The following is a 25,933-nucleotide window of genomic DNA, read 5'->3' on the forward strand; positions in this document are numbered from 1 at the left end:
AATTAGAAAGTGGCCAATAAAGGTATTGCAGTTATCTAAACTTTCTTAAAGCTGGCATTTTGCTTGAAATTATTTTATGTTTTAACATACATGTATTTTATGAAATAAGATGACTCATATGTTACAAACTGTTTAAATTTTCTTATTCAGAATTTATTAAATTATTAATATTGAATGTCTTTTCCATATTTCAGCAATTTTAACTGTATAAAATGGAGGTTGGCATTAAAATAAAACATTTATGGTGTCATTGATGCTCAGATTTGAATCAACAGTGTATATTCTGAATACAAAAATAACAATTATGATAATTGCTATTGTGTTTTGTTTTGCCATTCTGATGGTTGTTGCGAAGTATGTGGCTAGAATCAGCATTTTATTGTACAATGCACATCTATTATTATTACTATAGCTATGCATATCAGAGCATTAAAAAAAGTAATTTCTATTTTAAGTATTGCCTTAAAACTTACCTATAATTTCTTTTCTTGATTAAAAAAAGGGGAGTGTTTGTAAACTGAATATTTATCACAACTAGTGTACAATGAATCAGATTTTATGTAAATTATGATAGTTTCAATTGTAATAGTAAAATAAGAATTTTCTAAATGTCATTTGAACTGTGTAGAACAGGAGTTCTCAACTGGTGGTACACATACCACTGGTGGTACGCAAGAGAAAAATAGGTGGTACGCAAAGAAGCAAAGTATTTTTAACTATTAAATTCAAAAATTAAAACTCCAAATCCTGATTGAGTTTTTTCTCTAACACTTGTAAATTTATGCGATCCGAGCTTTGTTCAAGAGTAATGGTGGTAGTAGTACTTTGTAGTGATGGTACTAAAGGTTTTCAATTTTAGTTTAGATGGTACACATTAGTCAAAAGGTTGAGAATTGCTGGTGTAGAGTATTTCTTTATGTGCATCTGACAATATTCATTAGCTTAAAATTGAACATATTTAGAAAAAAAATGGAGTCACTTTATACCATTAATCCTTTAAAATTTGAGTGCAACAATTCCTGAATATTTCTACATAAAGCATAAAGTTTGCAATTTCTTTTTGCTTTTAGCTTTGTATGAAAAATTATGTCATCAATAGTAGGTTTTCAAATGCAATTTAAGTTTTTATCATTTAATATAATCTGTTAAAAATATCTGAATGATTTTCTCCCTCTTTTCAGTTTTAGATATTTTATCACTGACATTTGTATTGTATGAAGCAGAATTTATAAATATATACATACATATATTACATGAATTAATTAATTGGGACAAAGCAATTTTTTTTCTCTGAATTTTAAGTTGGTTGCCAGCAGGTCCCTCAGAGTAGTTTTATCTACCTTAACCCTCCAAGCATTATGGATTTAGGCCTGAAATTGGGAAGTTCCTCAAAATATCATGAATAAATAGTATTTTCTTGATTATAATTAAAAAATTACTCTCTCACTTTGTACCTTGATTTTTCTTCCAGTATACATCCAACCCAAATCAGATACTTTAAAAGCTGATAGAAATCTTTGTGTGTAATTAATAAGAAAGCAACTCAGAAAGCTGTATGTGTATTTATCGAATCGAATTGTATATTACAGAACTTTACATCCATAACGCTGAGAGGGTTAGTGTCATATGTCATCTGGATGTTTGCTTTCGACTTCTTAGAACTAGTTTAGACAATAAATTAGGATTATGGCACTATTTTTAAGCTTGTTTCTGTGTGAAGAGGAAATTACTTTTGCATATATTTTTTATATGTTTTGCATTAATTCATTTTGGTGTACTAAAATGGATATGATGCCGAGAAAGAGCAAAGATTATCAAATGGTCACACAATCCATGTCTGTGAAATATTGCTTTCCCCCTTTTTTTCAATCTTTTTTTTTTTTTGTTTTTTTATTTTGTTTTGAATGCATATAATCTCTCTATATCCAGATGTACAGCACAGGGCTTGCAAAAGTAAGTTAACTAAAACATTAAATATTACATGCATAAATAAAATGAGCAAAAACAGAAAAAAGCATTTGAACTTCATGAAAGCAGTTAAGTTCACTGGCTAAGCCATGCCAAACTTTTTAAAAACATTCGGCAAGCATAATCTAGAGCCGTCGAGGGTAAGGCAAGAAAAAATTAAATGTTCCAGATCTTGAAACTTTTTTTCCAACACTCACAAAAGTTATTTGATCGTAGATTGAAATGAAATGGGTAACTTGCAAATTTACCGTGATCAGATAAAAACTGAGATACTTTTAAAAAATTAATAGAGAGACATTTGTAATGCTGTCTATAATAAATAAAAGGAAAAGACCTTTTTGGTGCTGTCAACATTACAAGATGAAATATATTCCACTTAGCTAAAAGCTTCTTATAATGAAAGAACTTCAAATACCTCTTTACAGTGCTAATATTGATATTAACGGGGGAAAATTTAATGCATCTTTATCTAAAAAATCAGCTTTTTCATTTCCATGGAATCCATGATGGGCACACACACATAAGCAAAACGAATATCAATTTCCCTGTTCCTAGGTGAACTGGCTGTTAATAGAGTTTCGATTACTAATTTGTCCCTGCTGGTAATACTCTTTAAAAAGTGAAGAGAAGAAAGAAAATTGGAACAAATAAGGTACCCTGAGGATGCTGTCCCATTATCCTTGATCCATTTGACGGCAAAATAAAAACAGAGAAATTCTGCTTGAGAAACAGTGCATTCATTCCATGTATGGTGTTTAAAATAACAAACCTGAGACTAGTCTCCAAAAAGAACAAATACAAGGCTAGCCTTATTGTTCATTTCTGGCTTGAGAGTTCCCAGTTGGTGTTGGAAAATCAAGCGTTCTCAAATTCTGAAGGAGAAACAATGAAACTGGATCATTTTTTCAAGAAAAGGAGAGCAAATGTGAAGGAAAAGGAAAAATACTCTTAACATCTAATTCATTCCTACTCTGAAGTAGCATTATGAATCTAACAGAAAGCTACCAAAGACCAAAAGAAATCTCTTGTCTATTGGGATTGATATTCATCAGCCAAATGTGTGGCATAGATTTCTCCCTGCTGGCTTGAAGATGAGAAAAATAATAAAAAAAATTAATTTGATGCATCAGATAGAGCAAAAACGATTATTGTGGGTCAAAAAATAGAAATCTTGGACAATAAATGACTGCAAAAAAGGTCACTTTCAATGATGAGACTTGTGTTTTTGTTTATGGTTACAGATCTAATGTTAGACAAAGCAAGTGTGAACCAATGTAAAACCTCAACAAACTATAAAATACCTTCATAAACAAATGTTTTGCAGTTTCTTCACTACAATGGCTCTAGATTATGCTTGCCGAATGTTTTTCTTCACTACAATTCACTTCACTACAATGGCATTGTATGTAGTTCCTATTGATGGAATGATGAATTTATTGAAGTATATAGAAATTTTAAAGCATAGGATTGTGCCATTATTAAAAACCTTTGTGAGAACATTTCAGCATGACTTGACTGCATGCCATAATACATCTCTCAGAAAATTCATGTTGGAAAATAAAATTGAATGGAAATTCACCAGACTTAAATTCAACCGAAAACTTGTAGGGCATTCTTGAGAAACATCTTATAAAAATGAATTGTGTGATAGAGTACATGATTAAGAATCCTATAAAAGTGTGGTTCTAGGATAAAGAAGTAAAAAACTATATGCACAAAACTAGTAGAGTTAATGTCTAAGCATTAGAGATCTTTTCTGCTGAAGGAGAACATTTCTTATTAATTTTATTATTTTCACTGTATCCGAAGGCATTTACCTAAATTATCAAAAAAATCACTTTGTCCTAATTAATTTACATGCTAAAATATATATTTCTGTTTAATAATTTTTAATTGATTTTAATAGTAGTTAATATAAATTATCTGTAACTAAATAATTTCTGAGGTTTAGATATAAGTAAAATAATCCTTTGTTATTACTAACAGTTTTTTAACAAATTAACATGACTTAATTAGTCTTCATTTAGTTTTTACAGATATTTACTTTATAGTATATATTTTCCTTTTTCATTTACAAAAGTATGGTTTTCACGCGTTCATTGTTTTAATGCAATAATTTTTGGTTTTCTGTAAAATGTCTTTTTTACAGGTAATGTGATAAGTGACAGCCGAAGAGCTCAAGATTCAAATGGCATTCAAAATGTACACTTTGGGCTTACTGAAGATGGTCATATCTTTGTTGGGTAAAATCTTTTTATTTTATTTTAGCTTAATTAGATTCTGTATTAAATAAATGATGTTAAAAAAAAGTAGATTCTTTTCTTCATGGAAAAGTACTTGAATCACTTATTCCATAATTTGTACGTATATTAAATTAACTTTTAAATCACAATTGTAAGAGTATCATCCCTATACATATGCTGCCTTATTCTGTTCTGCACTCATATGTTATTTGAACTAGCTTCTTTGTTTGCTTCATTATATATGTATGAGCTAAGAATTCTGAAAATATATGTTAATTTAATTTATGTGATTCAAAATTCATCAACTAGATTTGGAAAATATTAACCAAAAATTTAGCTACTAACGTTTTACTGAAAGAATCAATCATTACTTTGTAATTTAAGTGTATATTCTAATATGGGAGACAGAAAAAGAAATGGTAATTGAATTTTTTATAAAAAGTTTCATAATTACTAGTTAAACTATCAAATGTCAAGAATTTATTAAAGTAAAGAAATTTTTAACAATATATACAACAAAAATGCACTAATATGAAATTTAAAATTAATTAAAAATCTATCATTAAATTGATGTGGCTTTATAGAAAATCCTTATATATTTCCAGAAAGATCAACATAGGTCCATCTTCTTTAATAAAATGTAACCCCTCTTAGAAGGATCATTGTTGGTTCCCCCTTTAAAATTCATAGAGTTTTCCTGTGATATTAACATTAGGCTAAAGTTGAATTTTGCTGAATTTTAATTCTTTGATAGTTTCTATTAAATCACTGTTTACTTGCAAATTTGTATATGTATTAAAGTTTGAAAAGTGACAAAAATTTAATTTTATCATTTGATTTTGCTGATCTCTTGTGAAAGCATATAAATTAGAAATATTTTATGAAAACTCTTATTGTTCTCTTATATGAATTTTGAGAGAGAGAATACATAAGAGCTACATACGAGATGTGATAGCTTCTACACATAGCTATCACATAGTATAGCTGATGTAGCGAGTGGATCAGTGTTAAACTTAATTGCCGCTGTTATGTTAATTTTTATATTAAGTTTTTAGATATATATTTCTATATAAATATCTTACATTTGAACGTAAGAAAATATCTGAAATGAAATCGCATGATATTAGTTTTATTATGCTGAATGATTTTTCATGTCCCTTTATAAGTAATGAAGTAAGAGATAAATTTAATGGCTGCTTATATTAGCTTAGAAGATTTTACATTTACCATATTTCCTAACTTATGGTAAATGATTTTTTACTAATTTTATCAACCAAAAATAAAGAAGGAAAAATTTTGTGAATAATTTAATTACCGAAAGATGTAGTTACAGTAAAAACATAACAAATGAAAAGTAGTCATGGATAAACTCTAGATAACTATCATGATATTATTTCTTTAAAAGGAACTTACATTCCAATAAGAATACTTTGTAATATTAATATTACAATATCTAATAAAATATCTTCATTTGTACTACCTGGTAACATGAATCTCGCATGTTCTTATTTATTGTCTCTGCTACTTCTTAGGCCTCAAATCATTCATAAATAATTAGAAAAAGTGAATATGCAGCTGACACACAGCAAAATCATAGACTGAATCTCAGTGCAGGACTGAATATCATAGACTGAATATGAGCAAAATCATAGACTGAATCTCAGTGCAGGTTTGCTTCTCTGTGACTGGTTGGTTCGTGTAATATCAGTAGTTAAAAGGGATGGGTTCAGCATGACCTTCACAGTAAGACAAATACAATCATTATGTGGATGAATACATTTTAAAATTTTGGATATCTCATTCTCCTAGTGCTTTGAAAAAGAGGAAATTTATGCAAAAATTAAAAAAATTTTCAGAACCCCATGCTAAAAAGCTAGAGGGAAAATATGCGAGTACATACAGTGTTATTAATTGTTGTTATGAAAGTATCACAGCAGTGTTTGTTTATGATATTTTCTTTAAAAACCAAATACTTCTGTGCTTTGAATATTCAGATAGTAGTATAGGGATAATTTATATTTATAAAGGATTCTCAAATGATCAGCTTTACTGAAATATAATTTCATGCGCAACATTTACAGATATTTATCAAAAGAGCAGTTTCTTTCTGAAAATTTTAAGCAACTGGTTGGAGGAGTAGTTTGGATTCTCAGAAATGGATCTGATTTTGTGAATGATAGTAAAAAAATGGAGTGTGAAGATACTGAAGAAACAGGTAATTATGTTTTTATTTTGCAGTATGGGAAATGTATTATTTATAATATTCTTTCAGTTCAGATGTGTGATTTATGTATCTATATAGCTTCATAACGAAGAAATACTTTTATTTGTGATGTTTATTTATTTATCAAAGTTGTATGTATGAGTATTAAGTGGAAATTATTTACTAAATGATGTGGGTCCCTCATTGGAAATGAGTAATTATTTCTTATGAAATTGGATTGTTACATCTTCTGATAAATTCCTTTGAGGTGATCTTTTTAGTAATCACGATCGTAAAAATGCAGTAAACAAGCAAGTAGATGTGAATGTAACTTTCTTATGATTTCATGAATATTTCTGTTATCGATAAGCTGTTTTCCACCTTTACAAAATTATTTATGTTTTAATTTTCTCCCCTAAATTTTAGTAATAAATTTTGCCCAGGTGTATTGGACTGTAATCTCAATTTTTCAAAACAAGATTTATCTAGAGTTTTCCCTCTTTAATATTTATATTTTTCCTCAAACTTAGTGGTAATGAAATAAAAAATATCAGAAAATTAGTAAATCTGGTGAGTAAACGATTAAGATGTATCAAACTGAATATGGAAAGGTGAAAATAATGTGCTTTTTAAAATAATCAAAAAATTTTTTTTACTAGATATCCATTTAAAGAAGCTAGTAAAGACCAGGAATTTAGAAGGTTAAATAGGCAATAAATATTATATCAGTTTATTTATTAGGGTTTAAACTTATTTATTAGAATAGTATTTATTGTTATTTATTAGGATACGAATTTATTAGGATAAAGTGTTATTTCCAGCTTTTATTTTTTTAGCTTACTGACTCTTTTCCAGTGTTGCTCAGTAACCTCTTTCTTTTCAAATGAATCTATAAGCGCTACTGACTGAGAAAAGGGGGTTATTTATTTCACTTAAAATTGCATCATATTATTAAAATCCATCATGCAAAATGGAAACAGGTTAGTAGTGATTAAACAATAGTAATTTCTCAAGACGCTAATAAAAATGAACTTTCAAAATATGCATAGATTCTTGCCACACTATATGTAATGGTATATGTTGAAAAGAAAAGCTCCTTGAGTGTGTTGGATATTATTGCAAGAAGAGATTTGCAACTATGTTTTTAGAATATTAAGTTCTTAGTTTGTAGGTTCTGATCTCTCAGACTAGGAAAGTGGAACTATAAGTAACTTGCAGGGATAAATAGAAGGGCTAGGTCATTTCTTTGTTCGATTCCTCACCGACGCGAGCCTCATGGAGGGGGTGAATCGGAAGTAATCTGACGTGTCTGTGTTGCACCTGCTCTGATTTCGCGCATTTAAAACTGTAGTTTCATTCAGTAGCGAAACGATTTTCTGGAGGTCGCATATCGCAAATTAATTTTAATCATACATATTTGTTTTCTAATAATGCAAATATTTAATAATTTGTATATATATATAGTTTTAGTCAGTTTTCCTTTTAAATTCTATATTTAATGTATCCTTTATGTAATATGGCTTCTTGTACTGTAGCAACGTGCCGTAACGCTTATAGAAATACTAAAGGAAGAGATATTGTATTTCATGCTTTCCCAAAGAACAATTTGCTTTTGACGAAAGAATGGATACGTGAATGTCGAAAACAGGATTCTATTAATGTGAAAAACGCAAGAATTTGTGGCGAACATTTTCTGTGCAGTGATTATGAAGATGACATAAGAAATCGCTAGCTTGGATTGCCACAAAAGAAACTGTTGAAATGCAATACTGTGCCGAAAGTAAATTTATCGTGTGCAATAAACGAAATAAAACCAAGAAATCGGAGACATTCAAAAATAAAACTAATGCAGAGTGGTTTTGGAAAGCTACACGAATTAAGCCCAAAGAAAATTTATTTTGAGGACGAGAACGAAATTGAAGCTGACAATAATAAATCAAATGTCAATGATTTTGAAATAAAATTCACAAGTGACAATGTCCTAAGTGACAATATCCCTGAATGCCCTAAGTGTAAAGATAAACAAGAATGTATTGATAATTTGAAGAACAAAATAATATTCTTAGAAAATTGTAATTAAATATTGAAAAATAGAGAAAAGAAAAAATTTAGAATGTTTGCTCAGCGACAAAGAAGGTGGACGACATCTAAAAAGAAATTTGTATCGGAAATTTAGAAATTAAAATCCCAAACAGCGAAATTCAGGAAAAAACCGCACGGATCGGAGAATTTGGAAAAACGGTCTAAAGCATATTTTAAAAGACGCAGATTAACGCATTGCTATAAAAGAAGGAAAAAAATCAGGTGGACTACTGAAGATATTTCATGTTGCATTGTCACAAGAGCTCTGTCATCTAAAAGCTACGATTTTTGGTAAGAAAAAATAGGAATTCCTTTACCTAGCACTAATATATTAAGGAGGTGGTGCACTAAATTTTCATGTAGTTCAGGAATTCAGAGTGATGTTCTTGCTGTAATGAAGGAACGATGCAAATATTTGAATTCTGTAGAAAAAATATGCGTTCTCGGTTTCGACGAAATGCATATAGATTTTAAACTCTGCTATGACTCTATACTGGACCAAATTCTCGGTCCTTTTCATGTTTTAATCAGAGGTCTCATTTCACAGTGGAAACAATATTTTTGATTTTAACACTCCAATGAAGAAAGAACTTTTCTTTTCTCTATTTTTTTTTTCATTCATAAGACATATTCAATCATCTGGAGTAGAAGTGAAAGCAATAGTGTCTGATTTAGGAGGATCTAGTACTTTGTGAAAGAGTTACAGATTTCGATTAATAGTTCTCAGTTTCCAAATACAGCATTGAAAATGAAAACAAATATGGGATTTTGCAGATTTAGCGCACTGCTTCAAATTACTGGGAAACCACTTTTTAGATAAAGGATTTGTTTTAGAAGATGGAACTGTTTTAAATATTGATATTATTAAAGAGGTTTTAAATAGAGATTCAGAAAAAATTAAATTGTGTCACAAACTAAAACCAAATTATTTAATGGTCAAGGGAAACGAGAGACAAAATGTCGTTCCAGCGAAAACGTTATTTTCAGGAACTACCGCGAAAGGTATACTCCACCTCACAGGAAATCAAAAAGCATCTGACTTCTTTGAGTTAATCGGCAATTTTTTTTTTGATGTTATGAATAGTACCAAGCCATACTCTCCTTCAGATAAAATACTTAAAGCAGCATTTGGATTAAATGAACATCACGAAAAACAAATTCATGTTTTGGAATTAATGAACAAAGTCATTGGTGGATTAAGAGTTCAGGGAAAAGCCAACTTACTGCCTTTCCATAAAGGAATAATAATTTCAATAAATTCTCTTTTTGGCCTACACCAGGATTTGAAATCATCGTATGATGCTAAATATATTTTAACCTCTAGATTAACTCAGGATGCACTTGAAAGTCTCTTTAGTCAGATTAGAGGGCTTGGTAGGTTTAATGACCATCCATCACCTAGTGAAGTTATACGCCGCTTAAAGCAATTAATACTCACTAATAAGCTGCCAAATTTATCTTCAAAAGTATGCATGGCTAAAGAAAGCAGAAATATTGATTCATATTTAACATCCGAAGTACTTGAAAGGGATACTTGGAAACTGAGGAGGAAGATCTTTTCCATTAAATACTATTGATGATTTGGATTTAGATTTCATAGAGGAACCTTCTCCTATGGCATGGGAATTAGAATTGAATTCCGACAGACAATTTTCGACAGCCGAAAAAGAAGCATTAACATATGTTGCAGGTTATATTGCCTATCGTGTGCGAGACAAAGACCCATCATTGGGAACAATATCTAAAAATAGTGCTGATGAACCAATATTTTAATTCAGAATGGATTAAATTATTGTCCTTAAAAGGTTTGACTACACCTTCCCATTCATAGATGAATATAGTTTACGAGTTCGAAAACATATTTTATGCAGTTCATGGTACAGCTTACTATAAAGGGAAGCATGTAATTGGCTCTTTAATTAATAAACTGGAGAAATATTATCCTGAAGTTAACAGAGAAGCAATTCGTTTATTTTGCAGAGTGAGAACTTTTATTAGAATGTGTTCCTTAAATAGAAATGCATGTATTTTTTCCCAAAGAAAAGCAACCCAAAAGACAAAAAGTGTGTTGCTTCGAATGTGGCAGCCAATAAATAATATTTCAACAAATTGTAGTTGCATTGTGACTGTACAAGAAAGCATACATAATATGTTTTGATTTGAAATATTTGTACATGACATTTTAGAAGTTAATAGCGTAAAGCATATTTCAAATGAGAAAACTAATTTTGTTAAGTTATTGTTAAAGTTTTTTTTTTTTTTTTTTTTTTTTTTTGTATCCTGTGTTATTATTGATTCGATTTTGTGCTAGCTTAGCATTCTAGATAAAATATAATAATATAACTTTAAAGTAATTGGCATAAGAAGACCTGCCTCCTTAACCCCCACTTTTGAAAAATTAAATAATTTTTTTAGGTACTGTGAGTAAAATTGTTTTGTGTAAATTAAGATAACAATCTTACATGTATTTATTTAAATGTAATATTGATGTCAGCCAAAGTTACAAAATTATTTTTAAAAATATATGTTATTATATTGAATCGGGAAATATACCAATGTAAAATTTGCAATTAGGCTGAAACTCAAATTTAGATTAGCAGAAATTTTGAAAACTATGCCAATTTAAGGTTGCTTTTTGATTAATTTTAAATAGCTGTTATCATAGTTGTCTTAGAAGCAGTAGTAGAGTTCTCTTAATTAAATCACAGATAAAGAAATTATTAGAAATAAACAGGCATTTAAAGAAAAAAAATCCCTGCAAATTAAAAAAAAAAAGGAATTTTATGTTAAGAGTAGCGTATTTTATTTGTTACTTTAAAATTGAGTAAGTACTATTAAATTTTTTAATGTTCAGTGTAAAACGCATACTGCAGTAACATTGTCTCTTCTACATTATAACTATCTTTCATACACAGCTCATTTTAAACGCTGGTTCTTTAAATTTAAAACACTAATTTCTATGTTGTCAATTGCATCTCCAGCGCTCAGTGTCATCATGACTACGTCATCACTCCCCGCTGCCTGTTTCAGGGGAAAAAGCTCTATGAGCTAGACCTTCTCTTTTAAGTCCTGAGTAACTTGTACCAACTTGCGTGAAGAGTTGATTGACATGATTTGATGATTCTTGTAAATGTGCTCAACAGTAAATTAGTATAAATAAGTGCATTTAAAAAAAATAAATCCTTAAGAGATTTAAATTTTGCAAGTGTTATATTATTACTTTATACCTTTTGAAGGCCCCCCTTCTGCTCCCATGGACTACTATTTAACTGCACTGTATATTTCCTTGGTGCCCACACTGGTAAACCACAGAATGAAGTTTCTAAATGCTGTCTATTTTAGGAGGATAACTTTCAGGATAGGTTTTTTTTTCATTAAAAACTTGCTCGTGTCCATTCAGCATCATAGGCCAGCAGCTTGCCCTACATCGGAAGGGCATCGTAGTTAAAATTTGTTTAAAAAATAAATCATTTAAAAATCATTTTCTGAAGTAAACTGTTTGATATTTTTTTCATTTATTTCTGGCACTTTTGACAGAAGAGTTATTATGTTACTATGAGATAATTCATTCTCAAAATTCATATAAGAAAACAACATGTATATATTTCTGTAAATATATCTGTACGTGTTTACCTCTGATCGGCATCAAGTATCCCTGTTTTCTATCACCTGTAAATACATCTATATATGAAATGTAGTACAGTCAAATACTGAAAATCTGCCGACCTGAAATCCACCAACTCCTGAAATCCAGGTTGCCTCTCAAAATATAAACGTTCAGATTATAGGTTCCAGAAACAGCTACATGGAGAACAAAATACAGAAGAAAAATACTTACTGAATAATGAAATCATAATTAACAAATAATAATGAGTCATAACAGAAATACGACAGCCGGAAGTACCAAATTATTAACATAACGGTAAAGTATTAATTTAGAAGTCAAACAACAAAAATCAGCATTATATTTTCAAATTTTCACAGTAATAATATATATTGAAAATATAATGCTGATTTTTGTTGTTTGACTTCTAAATTAATATCTGTTCGGCGTGTTATTATATCTTAATAGTGGTAAAGGTTTTTTCCCTTCCAGTCTGCATCGAGGTAAAAAAGCAGACGATTCACTCAACTTTTCTTTCAAGTTAACGTTTCATGTTGTATTTTCTGAGCTTTGTTATTTCACGAGATTCATAGACTCCAACTACTACGGATTCTCCGTAGTTTCTACGGAAATTCATGAAAAACTACGAGCTATGAAAAGTATGGAAAAAACTACGGATTTTACAGAAATAAGAGCAGGAGAACCAGTACGCAAAACGGAACCAACTAATTCATCGGATGATTGGCTGAATACTCGTGTTATCATATATCACGTGTTGAGTGCGTTCCTAGTTTTGAAGAATTAGCCAATCGTAGATCAGTAACTCCAACCGTTAACGACTTATCAATAGTTCCACCCAATTGTCTGTCTCCCAGGTTCCTTGCTGATGCGTGTTTAGGCTGCATTCGGCTGCATTGTGTAGTTTACGGCGAGAGCTTAGCGTGTGTCTTGTGAACTGTGAATCAGGTGAAAGGTTTTTAATCATAATGCTGCCTCGAACGAAGAAGCCAAAATTATCAAAGCAGAAGTTTAAAGATTCATATTCTTCAGAATTTCCATGCATTAAAGCGTCCAAAATTTCTGTGAATCACGCACACTGCAGTGTATGCAACAAAGACTTCTCAGTTGCTCATGGCGGAAAAGATGACTGTAAACGGCATGTGTTTTCTCAAAAGCATATAGAACTTGGCACCGTAAAATCTAAAGAAATAACAAATTTCTTAATAAAAGATGATGAAACAGATCCTATAAAAGCCGAATGCTATTTTGTTCGTTTTTTAATTGAACATAATCTACCGCTTTCTGTTTCGGATCATTCCAAAGAGCTTTTCAAAGCAATGTTTCCGGATTCTGCCATAGCAAAAAAATTTAGCTGCGGTCATACCAAAACTGCTGCTATTGTGAAAACGCTTGCAGAAAATACTGTTGCTGATATTATAAAATCAGTGTGCAGTACATCATTTTCTCTAAGTACTGATGGAAGTAACGATAACAATGATAACAAACTGTACCCATTGGTTATAACATACTACAGTAAAGAAAAGGGAGTGATAATTACTTCATTGATTTCTATTTTAGAATGCACGAATAATACAGGAGAAGGTATTTTTAATTGTATAAATGAAAACTTTAAAAACAAAGGTTTAGAATGGAAAAATTACTTATCATTTTCTTCAGATAATGCTAGTAATATGATTGGAAAGTTTAAAGGTGTAGCATCATTTATCAAAATGCATCAACCAAGTATAATCACCCGAGGTTGTCTGTGCCACCTCTTGCATATAGCTGCAAAAAAAGCTACTGAAAAATTAATTGGCTCAGAAATTGAAATGTTGATAATAGATATATATTTTTACTTGGAGAAAAGTTCGAAACGGAAGCATAGCTTCAAAGTTGCTCAACAATTTTTGGGACAGAATGCAAAATCTCATAAAATTTTGAAATATTGCAGTATGAGATGGTTGTCTCTTTTAGAATCTATAATAAGGATTTTGGAACAGTGGGATGCTGTGATAAATTTTTTTGGAGATAAACCAGATAACAGTGAGAATGAAGGAAAGAGATTGCAAAACATTAAAAAAAATTTACAGTCACCGACCACCAAATTGTACTTGTTATTTTTGAAAAATACTTTGCCTTTGTTTATAACAGTAAATATTAATTTGCAACAACAAGCTCCTTATATACATAAATCGAGAAGAGAACTTTTTGAACTTTTAATGAATTTATTTGTTAGATTTGTAAAACCATCAGTAATTTCTAAAGAAAATGAAGATGTTACTCTAACGTCTATTCCATTTCAGAAGTATAGTAAACAAAAAGAAAATGAAAATTTAGTGATTGGTGCGGAAACAAGACTATATTTAAAAAATCCCAAGTTGAATGAAAGTGAAGTGAAATCATTTTTCAATTCTGTGCGAGCTTTTTTTGTAACTGCATGTTCATATATAATTGATAAATTTCCACTGAGTGATCCATTTCTAAAACATGCTGAAGTTGCTGACATCAACTTGAGAACTGAAGTCTCATTTTCATCTGTTCTTTACTTGATGAATACTTTTCCATCCATTATTGATGAAAAATGTCTTAATCAAGTAGAAATTGAATTTTCCATGTATCAAGTAGATGATTTGAAAGAAATTGTAGATTTGCATATTGATATAGCATGGGGAGAAATTGCCAAATTAAAAAATATGAATGGGTGTATTAAATACAAAGTATTGCTTCTGTAATGCTTGCTGTCTTAATAATACCTCATTCAAATGCAGCTTGCGAAAGAATTTTTTCTATTGTTAAAAAAAATCAGACTTAATTTCGACCAAATTTAGGTCTTAAAACTCTTGAAGCAGTTTTGATTGAAAAAATAAATATGCAGGCAAATGAAGAACTGTGTTATAAAAAAACATTCTCAAAATCAGAACTTAAGCTTGCTAAGCATGCTACATATAAATCTTTGCATTCATAAATTATGCGTATTTTGTTTAATACTTATATGTATCATTCTTGGTTATTTAAATTTTATTTCCCTGTAGAAATCATATCCAGAATAAAGATATGATTTATAGCTTCTGATTTTTTCTATGATTAGTAGTGATTTGAAGTACTTTTTATTAGTGAATGCTTGAGGAGTTAAAAGAAAATTTCTAATTAAATGTGCATATAATTTACAAGGTATATTTTTAATTATTCAGTTTTATATGTATATGGATTTTAAATGTAATAAAATTGATTACAATTAATTATTAATTTAAAATTAATGAATGGTTAATTACAACATACGCTACGCGCACATTTTCAAAGTTGTAAAAATGTCGTTCGCGCATTGACTACTGACAAGGTTTGCTGAAGGTTGGAGTCTATGGAGATTGTTTAATGCTGCCTTTTTTTATTCCAATATTTTGTGGATAAATTAAAAATATTTAAAATTTCAGCACTAATATAATGACAGATAAGAAACACATTCATGATTTTACTGCTTGCATCGGTTGGAAAACGCATACATGTTGCATTGAGAATAATACAAAAATTGGAAATTTTGCAAAAGATGAAGGCAGGTACTACTCTCAGTTTATAGCAGAATCGTGTGGAATTATGACACAAGCTGTGTATGATATACGGAAAAATAAAGAAAAGCTGTTGAAATTTTACAGCAGCAGTGATTCTAACACCAGAATCCGAAACTGGAAATCTTTGCAGAAGGCAAAATGGGCAAACCTCGATGCTGTCTTGTACTAGTGGTTCCGGGAGTGGCGGAGTGATGGGGTACCAATTTCAGGACCACTTCTGGCAGAAAGGGAAAAACAGATTCATGCAGATTTAAAAACAGAGAAACTGTGTGATTTCAGTAGCAGTTGGCTGAACAGATTTAAGCAGAGACACAATATACATTATCTATCTGAAAGCATGTGGGGAAAAACTGTCAGCAGATAAAGATGCTGCAGAGGAATTTACTGATGAATTTTCTGCGTTAATGGCACAAGAAAATCTTAGACCAGAACAGGTTTTTAATAAGGATGAGACTGGACGTTTTGATCATGTTTGCCAAGAAAGACATTTGTGACAATCAAAGAAAATGCACTGTTAGTGGTGAAAGAAGCTAAAGAAAGAGTTACTATTTTAGTATGCAGCAAAGCAGCTGGAACTTACAAATGTAAACCAGTGGTACTGAGAAAGAGCACCATATCCACAGTTCTGAATGGAGTAAAATCTTTACCTGTGATTTACAGGAATAATAAAAATTCCTAGTTTATGGAACAAGTTATGACCGAATGGTTCACGGAAAATTTGTTAAAGAGGCTAGAAGGCATTGCAACAGTGTGGGGGTTACCATCAAATTACAAGATTTTACAATTGTTAGACAATTGCTCTGCACATCCAGATGCAACCATTTTAACATGTAATAATGTCATGGCCTTTTTTTTTTTTTTTTTTTTTTTTTTTTGTCCCCAAATGCTACATCATTGATCCAACCAATGGACCAAGGCATAATACACAGTATTAAAAGCCACTATAAATCAGAGTTTCTGAAAAATATTTTTTTAAGTGATTCCATTTCACCTTGTGATTATAAAAAAGTCATCATTAATTACTGCATTTATTTGTTAACTGAATTATGGAATTATGTTTCCCAAACAACCTTGGTAAAATGCCTGGCATAATGTATGGCCATCTTCTCTGTTTATTGAAACTGAGAGGGAATTTTCTGGTTTTAGGGTCAGTGCAGCAAGGATTAAAGCAAGAAAATTACTTTTATATTCAAAGAGAATAAATCAGAAGGCTTTGCAAGAACATATCGTTGAATAGATGATGTGTTCCGATGAGCCAACACTGGCATATCAGATAACTGATGATGAAATCACTGGCTTTCATTTGAACTTGCCACAGCAAGAAAACGATTCCAACATGGTTACAGATAGTGAATTTGATAGAAGTGAGCAAATATCTTTTAATGGGGGTTTGAACATGGCGAAATATAACTAAAATTTTTAGAACAACAAAGGTGTGTCACAGAGAAAGAGATTATGACTCTACATAATAAAAAAAAATTACTCTGGAGCACCCTAAAGTTTTAAAACAGACCGCTATCAGAAAAATGTTTAAAAAAAAACATTTTATGATTTATTAATATCCCTTATTTTTGTATGTCTTTATTGTATACATCCGTAATACTTTTAACTATCCCTGTAATCACTAATATAAATGAATAATATAATAAAATAAATATATATACAGTATTAAAATAATAATTTAATGCATGTAATAAATTAATATAATAACGTATATAAAAATTTATTTAAGTGTATCTAAAATGTTTTATTTATTTTGCACTTTTAGTCTGAATATTATGATTTTCCTTTTCTGTCCTGAAATCCACAAAATCCTAAAATCCACATAACTTCTGGACCCAAGCAATGTGGATTTTTGGACTTCTACTGTATCTGCAATAGACGAGCTCAGCAGAAGAGATTGATTACACTATATTTTATACATAGATGTATTTTTCTGTCTTGCCAAAGATTTTAACATTCATATATATATATATATTAATATTTATTATCTTATTATCTCTGCAGGAAGAAATTTTTAGTTTTCTTTGATAGTTATCACAAATGTAAATTGTTACAAAAAAAAATTATGAATCTTATTTCTAGGTCCAATGGAACGATTTGTCAATATATTATCAGCTAGGTCAGTTATAGGTCATGATAAAGATGGGAATATTATACTTCTTCAAGTTGATGGTAAATCTGAAGTGGATGGGTAAGAGAAAAAAGTATTATTTTTACTTTCTTTTTACTATTGGAATTTGGATTATAGTAGTAATCATCATCACACATTAATTTGTTTTATGTATATATTCACAAATGAATATTATATTATTTGTAGTTGAGCTTTATGATTCATAACCATAGTATTAGGTATTTAAACTAATAATCTGCTAAAATAAAAACTTGGATAAAAATTAAAATATAGTTCATGTTGCTGTATATGTTAGAAATATTTTTTTCTTTCAGGTTTAATAAAATATACTCAAAAACTGTATGCTGTTATTGTATAGAACCATATTTTGTTGAACATCTCATGATATATTTAAAGCTAATTGTGATCGGATCTTATGCAGATAATCAGAAAATCATATAACTTCTGTTGTGTGAAGTTACTTTAAACTGAATTTTCAAATAGCTACCATACACAGCTATGTTAATTTGTTGGCAAATTATCACCTTAAGAAATATTTAACTAAAAGTCAAATTAAAATCCAAATAATATCTTTTTAGCAGTTTCTTGTAGATACCGAATGAAATTTTAAAATAATAACCCCATTCTATAAGCTATAAGATAAGGCTGGTAGGTAAAAATTCAGTTTATTTACAAACAAGGTTTTAAGTTCAGAAATAAATACCTGGCCATTTACACTACCTCTAAATGTATTAAAAGCCTGGTTACTAGCTAAAGCTTTAGCTCTTCATTGCTTGAGGAAGACTTGATAATTCTCAGAGATGCAGCAACAGTGTGCTGAATACTCCAGGCTACAGCTAAGATTAAATTCTACTTTTAAACTATGCCACATGACATTAAATTTGCATAATGTTAGGTCAAAGTGAATAATGTAATCTGAAAGCAGAAGGATAAGATACGGTTTAATTCAAACGTAACTATTAGTAAAATTTAAGAATAATTGTCGCAACCTGAGCAAGTAATAATTGTTGCAACCTGAGCAAGTATGTTGCCCTCAGGGATAAATAGAAGGGCTAGGTCATTCCTTTGTTCGACTCCTCGCCGATGCGAGCCTCATGGAGGGGGGGAACCAGAAGTAATCTGACGTGTCTCTGTTGCACCTGCTCTGATTTCGCGCCTTTAAAATTGTAGTTTCATTCATATGCGAGACGATTTTCTGGAGATCGCATATCCCAAATTAATGTTAATCATACATATTTGTTTTCTAATAATGCAAATATTTAAAATAATTTGTGTGTATATATATATATATATATATATATATAGTTTCAGTCAGTTTTCCTTTTCTATATTTAAAGTATCCTTTATGTAATATGGCTTCTTGTGCTGTAGCAACGTGCCGTAACACTTATAGAAATGCGAAAGAAAGAGATACTGTATTTCATTCTTTCCCAAAGGATAATTTGCTTTTGACAAAAGAATGGATACATAAATGTCGAAGACAAGATTCTATTAATGTGAAAAACGCAAGAATTTGCAGCGAACATTTTCTGTGCAGTGATTATGAAGATGACATGAGAAATCGCTTGCTTGGATTGCCACAAAAGAAACTGTTGAAATGCAATGCTGTGCCGAAAGTAAATTTATCGTGTGCAGTAAACGAAATAACACAAAGAAATCGGAGACATTTGAAAAGAAAACTAATGCAGAGTGCTTTTGAAAGACTACACGAATTAAGCCCAAAGAAAATTTATTTTGAGGCCGAGAACGTAATTGAAGCTGACAATAATAAATCAAATGTGAATAATTTTGAAATAAAATTCACAAGTGACAATGTCCTAAGTGACAATATCCCTGAATGCCCTAAGTGTAAAGATAAACAAGAATGTATTGATAATTTGAAGAACAAAATAATATCCTTAGAAAATTGTAATAAAATATTGAAAAATGGAGAAAAGAAAAATTTTAGAATGTTTGCTCAGTGACAAAGAACGTGGACGACATCTAGAAAGAAATTTGTATCGGAAATTCAGAAATTAAAATCCCAAACAGCGAAATTTAGGAAAAAGCAGAACAGATCGGAGAATTTGGAAAAACGTCTAAAGCATATTTTTACAAAGACGCAGATTAACGCGTTGCTAGAAAAGAAGGAAAAAATCAGGTGGACTAGTGAAGATATTTCACGTTGCATTGTCATAAGAGCTCTGTCATCTAAAAGCTACGATTTTTGGAAAGAAAAAATGGGAATTCCTTTACATATTACACTAGCACATTAAAGAGATGGTGTGCTAAATTCTCATGTAGTCCAGGAGTTCAGAGTGATGCTCTTGCTGTAATGAAGGAAAGATGCCAATATTTGAATTCTGTAGAAAAAATATGCGTTCTCAGTTTCGACAAAATGCACATAGATTCTAAACTCTGCTATGACTCTAAACTGGACCAAATTCTCGGTCCTTTTCAAAAAGTGCAGTTTGTTTTAATCAGAGGTCTCATTTCGCAGTGGAAACAACCAATATTTTTTGATTTTAACACTCCAATGAAGAAAGAACTTCTTTTTTCACTCATAAGACATATTCAATCATCTGGAGTAGAAGTGAAAGCAATAGTGTCTGATTTAAGAGGATCTACTACTTTGTGGAAAGAGTTACAGATTTCGATTAATAGTTCTCAGTTTCCAAATCCAGTATTCCAAACGAAAAAAATATGGGTTTTTGCAGATTTAGCGCACTGCCTCAAATTACTGAGAAACCACTTTTTAGATAAAGGATTTGTTTTAGAAGATGGAACTGTTTTAAATGTTGATATTATTAAAGAGGTTTTAAATAAAGATTCAGGAGAAATTAAATTGTGTCACAAACTAAAACCAAATTATTTAATGGTCAAGGGAAACGAGAGACAAAAAGTCGCTCCAGCGAAAACATTATTTTCAAGAAGTACAGCAAAAGGTATACTCCACCTCACAGGAGATAAAAAAGCATCCGACTTCTTTGAGTTAATCGACAATTTTTTTTATATTATGAATAGTACGAAAACATACCCTCCTTCAGATAAAATACTTAAAGCAGCATTTGGATTAAATGAACATCATGAAAAACAAATTCAAGTTTTGGAATTAATGAAGAAAGTCATTGGTGGATTAAGAGTTCAGGGAAAAGCCAACTTACTGCCTTTCCATAAAGGAATAATAATTTCAATAAATTCTCTTTTTGGCCTACACCAGGATTTGAAATCATCGTATGATGCTAAATATATTTTAACCTCTAGATTAACTCAGGATGCACTTGAAAGTCTCTTTAGTCAGATTAGAGGGCTTGGTAGGTTTAATGACCATCCATCACCTAGTGAAGTTATACGCCGCTTAAAGCAATTAATACTCACTAATAAGCTGCCAAATTTATCTTCAAAAGTATGCATGGCTAAAGAAAGCAGAAATATTGATTCATATTTAACATCCGGAATACTTGAAAGGGATACTTGGAAACTGAGGAGGAAGATCTTTTCCATTAAATACTATTGATGATTTGGATTTAGATTTCATAGAGGAACCTTCTCCTATGGCATGGGAATTAGAATTGAATTCCGACAGACAATTTTCGACAGCCGAAAAAGAAGCATTAACATATGTTGCAGGTTATATTGCCTATCGTGTGCGAGACAAAGACCCATCATTGGGAACAATATCTAAAAATAGTGCTGATGAACCAATATTTTAATTCAGAATGGATTAAATTATTGTCCTTAAAAGGTTTGACTACACCTTCCCATTCATAGATGAATACAGTTTACGAGTTCGAAAACATATTTTATGCAGTTCATGGTACAGCTTACTATAAAGGGAAGCATGTAATTGGCTCTTTAATTAATAAACTGGAGAAATATTATCCTGAAGTTAACAGAGAAGCAATTCGTTTATTTTGCAGAGTGAGAACTTTTATTAGAATACGTTTCTTAAATGGAAATGCATATGTTTTTTCCCAAAGAAAAGCAACCCAAAAGGCAAAAAAATGGATTGCTTCGTATGTGGCAGCCAATAAATAATGTTTCAACAACTTGTAGTTGCGTTGCGACTGTACAATTAAGCATATATAATATGTTTTGATTTGAAATATTTCTAGATGGCATTTTAGAAGTTAACAGCGTAAAGCATATTTCAAATGAGAACTAATTCTGTTAAGTTATTGTTACAGTTTTTTTTTATTGTATCCTCTGTTATTATTGATTCGATTTTGTGTTAGCTTAGCATTCTAGATATAAAGTATGATATTAAAGTAATTGGCATAAGAAGATCTGCCCCCTAACCCTCACTTTTGAAAAATTAAATAATTATTTTAGGTACTGTGAGTAAAGTTGTTTTGTCTAAATTAAGATAAGAATTTTACATGTATTTATTTAAATGAAATATTGATGTAAGCCTAAGTTACAAAATTATTTTAAAAAAATATATATGTTATTATATTGAATCGGGATAAAATTATGCCAATGTAAAATTTACAATTAGGCTGAAACTCAAACTTAGATTAGCAGAAATTTTGCCATATATAACCATACATGTTTAAAACTATGACAATTTAAGGTTGTTTTTTGATTAATTTTAAATAGCTGTTATTATAGTTATCTTAGAAGCAGTAGTATAGTTCTCTTAGTTAACATGCAGATAAAGAAATGATTAGAAACAAACAGGCATTTAAAGAAAAAAAAAATCCCTGCAAATAAAAAAGGAACTTTATGCTAAGAGTAGCGTTATTTATCTATTATTTTAAAATTGAGTAAGTACTATTAAATTTTGTAATGTTCAGTGTAAAATGCATACTGCAGTAACATTGTCTCTTCCAAATTATAGCTATCTTTCACACACACCTCCTTTTAAACGCTGGTTCTTCAAATTTAAAACACTAATTTCTATGTTGTCAATTGCATCTCCGTGCTCGGTGGCATCATTGCTACGTCATCACTCCTCACTGCATATTTCAGGGGGAAACGCTGTATGAGCTAGCCCTTCTCTTTAGTCCTGTGTTGCCCTTTTTACTTCCTTGTATGAAGTAAAGGAAGAACTGTAATCACGAAAAATGGTGGGTATCATAGTTAAATGAAAATATCTATTTTGACCACTATCGAATGCAATTTAACAATGTTTTTGCATGACATCTATACATAAGGACAGAATAAAAGACTCTCTTTCCCCGAAATGGGTTGCAAAAAGTATTTAAAATTGATTCAGAAGAGATTTTTTTTCATGATGTTTGCATGTATGTACATGCATATGTATGTATCTCGCATAACTCAAAAACAAGTAGCCTCAGAGCATTGCACTTTCATGTATAGAACCGCTATAACATGTAGTTGTGCACCTCCCTTTTTGGCTGCAATCGGTCACACCAAAAGTATGCAAATTTATATATATAATTACAAAACACAAGCATGCCTAGTATTTTCGTGCATTAAATTTCATAAAAAAATTTTTTGAAGTGAGATTTTGCTTGTTTGAGATGCTTTGGTTTTAACATTTTAAATGTCTTTGTGCATTTATATAATTATTTGAAATTTATTAATTATGGATTTCAATTTCTGGTCTTTGTGAAATATTAGTTCTAAATTTCTTACTATATATATATATACAGTGGATGGACAAAAATATGGAAACACCTTGTGAAATGCATGTTTGAAAAGAAAGATTGATTTTAATGAAATATGTAGGTGGCGCTGGCGTTTTTGACTACTAACACCACCTATACAACTTCGTAAATGTGCTAAACAGTTCAGTTGTTGTCGGAGTACTGTTATGTGAGGTTGTCATTGCGTTATGTCAGAGTTAACAGACTTCGAACATGGGCAAATTGTTGGAGCACGTATGGTAGGTGCTTCCGTAAGCAAGGTAGCCGAGGTGTTTAGTGTTTCAAGAGGTACTGTATCGAAGATTTATTCCGCATATTTGAAAAGCGGAAAAACATCATCTGCTAAATCACAGCACGGACGAAAGTGTGTCCTGAGTGATCGTGACAGACGATCATTAAGGGCAATTGTGACGAAAAATAAGAAGACCACAGCTGCAAAAGTTACTGCTGAAATGAATGTTGTGTTACCGAACCCTGTGAGTACCAAAACAATTAGAAGGGAGCTTCATAAACAGGGAATTGCTGGCCGTGCTGCAATTGAGAAGCCACTCATCAGTGATGCTAATGCCCGTAACAGGAAAAGGTGGTGTTTAAGTCATAAAGCCTGGAATGTAGAGCAGTGGAAGCGAGTAATATGGTCTGACGATTCTTCTTTTGCATTGTTTCCCACTTTAGGCCGAGTTTACGTCTGGAGAACGCCATCTCAAGCCTATAATGCAGACTGCTTGTTGCCAAGAGTGAAACATGGCGGGGGTTCTGTTATGGTTTGGGCAGCCATATCATGGTTCTCTGCTAGCCCCATGATAACTGTGTCAGAGCACATGACTGCCAAGACTTATGTGAACATTTTGGCCGATCAAGTTCATCCCATGTTACAAACTTTGCTCCCCGATGGTGATGGTGTCTTCCAAGACGACAAAGCCCCTGTTCCCACAGCTCACATTGTCCAGGACTGGTTTTCTGAGCACGAGGATGAGTTGTCCCATCTCTCCTGGCCACCACAGTCACCAGACCTGAATATTATCGAACCTTTGTGGTTTACATTGGAACGGAAAGTGCGTTCTCGTTGTCCACCGCCAACATCGTTATCTGAACTTGCCACCGTTTTGCAGGAAGAATGGTATAATATTCCCTTGGCAAACATACAGGAACTGTATTTATCCATTCCGAGAAGAGTGCAAGCTGTTTTTGGATGCCAATGGGTTTCCTACACCATATTAAGCAAAGAAACATGTTTTTTTAAAGGTGTTTCCATATTTTTGTCCAACCCCTGTATACTGTAAAAACAGAGTGACCCACTCTGTTTTTTGGCTTGGTGAACTCAATTTGTTTTATTCTTATATGTTGGTAAATTTTGCATATTTTGCTTTAAAAATTATTGAATGTTATTCTTATCTTCCAGTTAAGGTTTTTTATGCCCTTAGTTAATCTGCATGCAATAGTTGCAGAATTATCAACAATTTAAAACTTGTGTAAGGGCAGCTAAGCCTAATTTTTGTTTACTATAGCAGCTATATTTGTTTACATGAGAAACTTAGCAGAATAGTGATTTAAGTCAGTTCTGCACCTTCAATATTTTTTTGCCAAGTGGAACCAACAGTAAACTTTCAGTTTTGTGCACCTAAAATTCTACCTTGTTGCCTGCTGGCCGAATTGCTCGTTTTCGCATAGAAACTTTCATTTTAATTGTAAAAATTTTTTTTATTGTTTTAACTGTATTTGGTGTTTTATTTCTTTATTTTTCAATTTTTAATGAAAATATTTTGAGGTTTTATGCATTTTTGCCTTACCGCGAAGTGAGAACTGAATTAATTGAATGAGAAATCTGAATGAAGTACGAGGAAATAAATTTAAATGAAATGCAGCAGAAATGCATATAATTTAATATTCAGTGCAAGGAAGTCATGTGGTGTCTGCATCAGATTTTTTCTGTAGGGGAATGTCTATTTATTGTAGTGCAAAGAAGGAGACTTTCTCAGTTATTATTTATTGTTATTATTTTATTTCTATACAAGTTAATGTTAGTAATAAAAATATTTCCCCCATAAAACAAAATTCAGAATGTTCTTTTATCCAGCAAAATTGAATAGTAAAATCATCTTTTATTTACTTAAACACATAGCCCATTTCTATTTCAACTAGAAACAAAACAATGAAAGCAATTTTGATCCATATTTATATTAAAACTAAATATATGAAATATTCCCCCCATGCAAAAATTAAGTAAAATATTTTTTAAAAATATGTGTAAAGCAAAATGATATGTATATTTTCATTCTGAATTAAGTGATACTGATAATAATAAATATTTATGCTAATTAGATTTTGTAAGGCACCTATCTGCACAAAAAGTTATTTGAAACTGTATCTATGGTAATCTCTGATAATTCAGTTGTATATTTTTTACCTGTTATTTCACAAATTAAACATTTCATCAGTCTGTATGATTTTTCCCTGTTCTGTAGAGATTCAGACATTATACATTAGCACTTTGAATGAAAAACTACTAAATTTTCCTTATAGTCATAATACTTTTTCTTCT

At 30.9% G+C, this 25,933-nt stretch overlaps 1 protein-coding gene across 2 annotated transcripts in view; it reads left to right on the top strand.

The window, feature by feature from the left end:
* The window catches only part of LOC118179666 (N-acetylglucosamine-1-phosphodiester alpha-N-acetylglucosaminidase-like), a 381,181-nt gene that overhangs the window by 2,160 nt on the left and 353,088 nt on the right, over positions 1 to 25,933 (top strand). For both annotated transcript variants that reach the window (XM_085826596.1, XM_085826592.1), the window contains exons 3-5: positions 4,118 to 4,211; positions 6,293 to 6,426; positions 17,752 to 17,860. In XM_085826596.1, the coding sequence (XP_085682722.1) occupies positions 4,118 to 4,211; positions 6,293 to 6,426; positions 17,752 to 17,860 (337 nt within the window). The remainder of the gene's footprint in view (positions 1 to 4,117; positions 4,212 to 6,292; positions 6,427 to 17,751; positions 17,861 to 25,933) is intronic.

This window comes from Stegodyphus dumicola, chromosome 1 (assembly GCF_044657685.1).
Source record: "Stegodyphus dumicola isolate Sdum_Otavi_A_Nest chromosome 1, ASM4465768v1".
In the NCBI taxonomy this organism is placed as follows: domain Eukaryota; kingdom Metazoa; phylum Arthropoda; class Arachnida; order Araneae; family Eresidae; genus Stegodyphus; species Stegodyphus dumicola.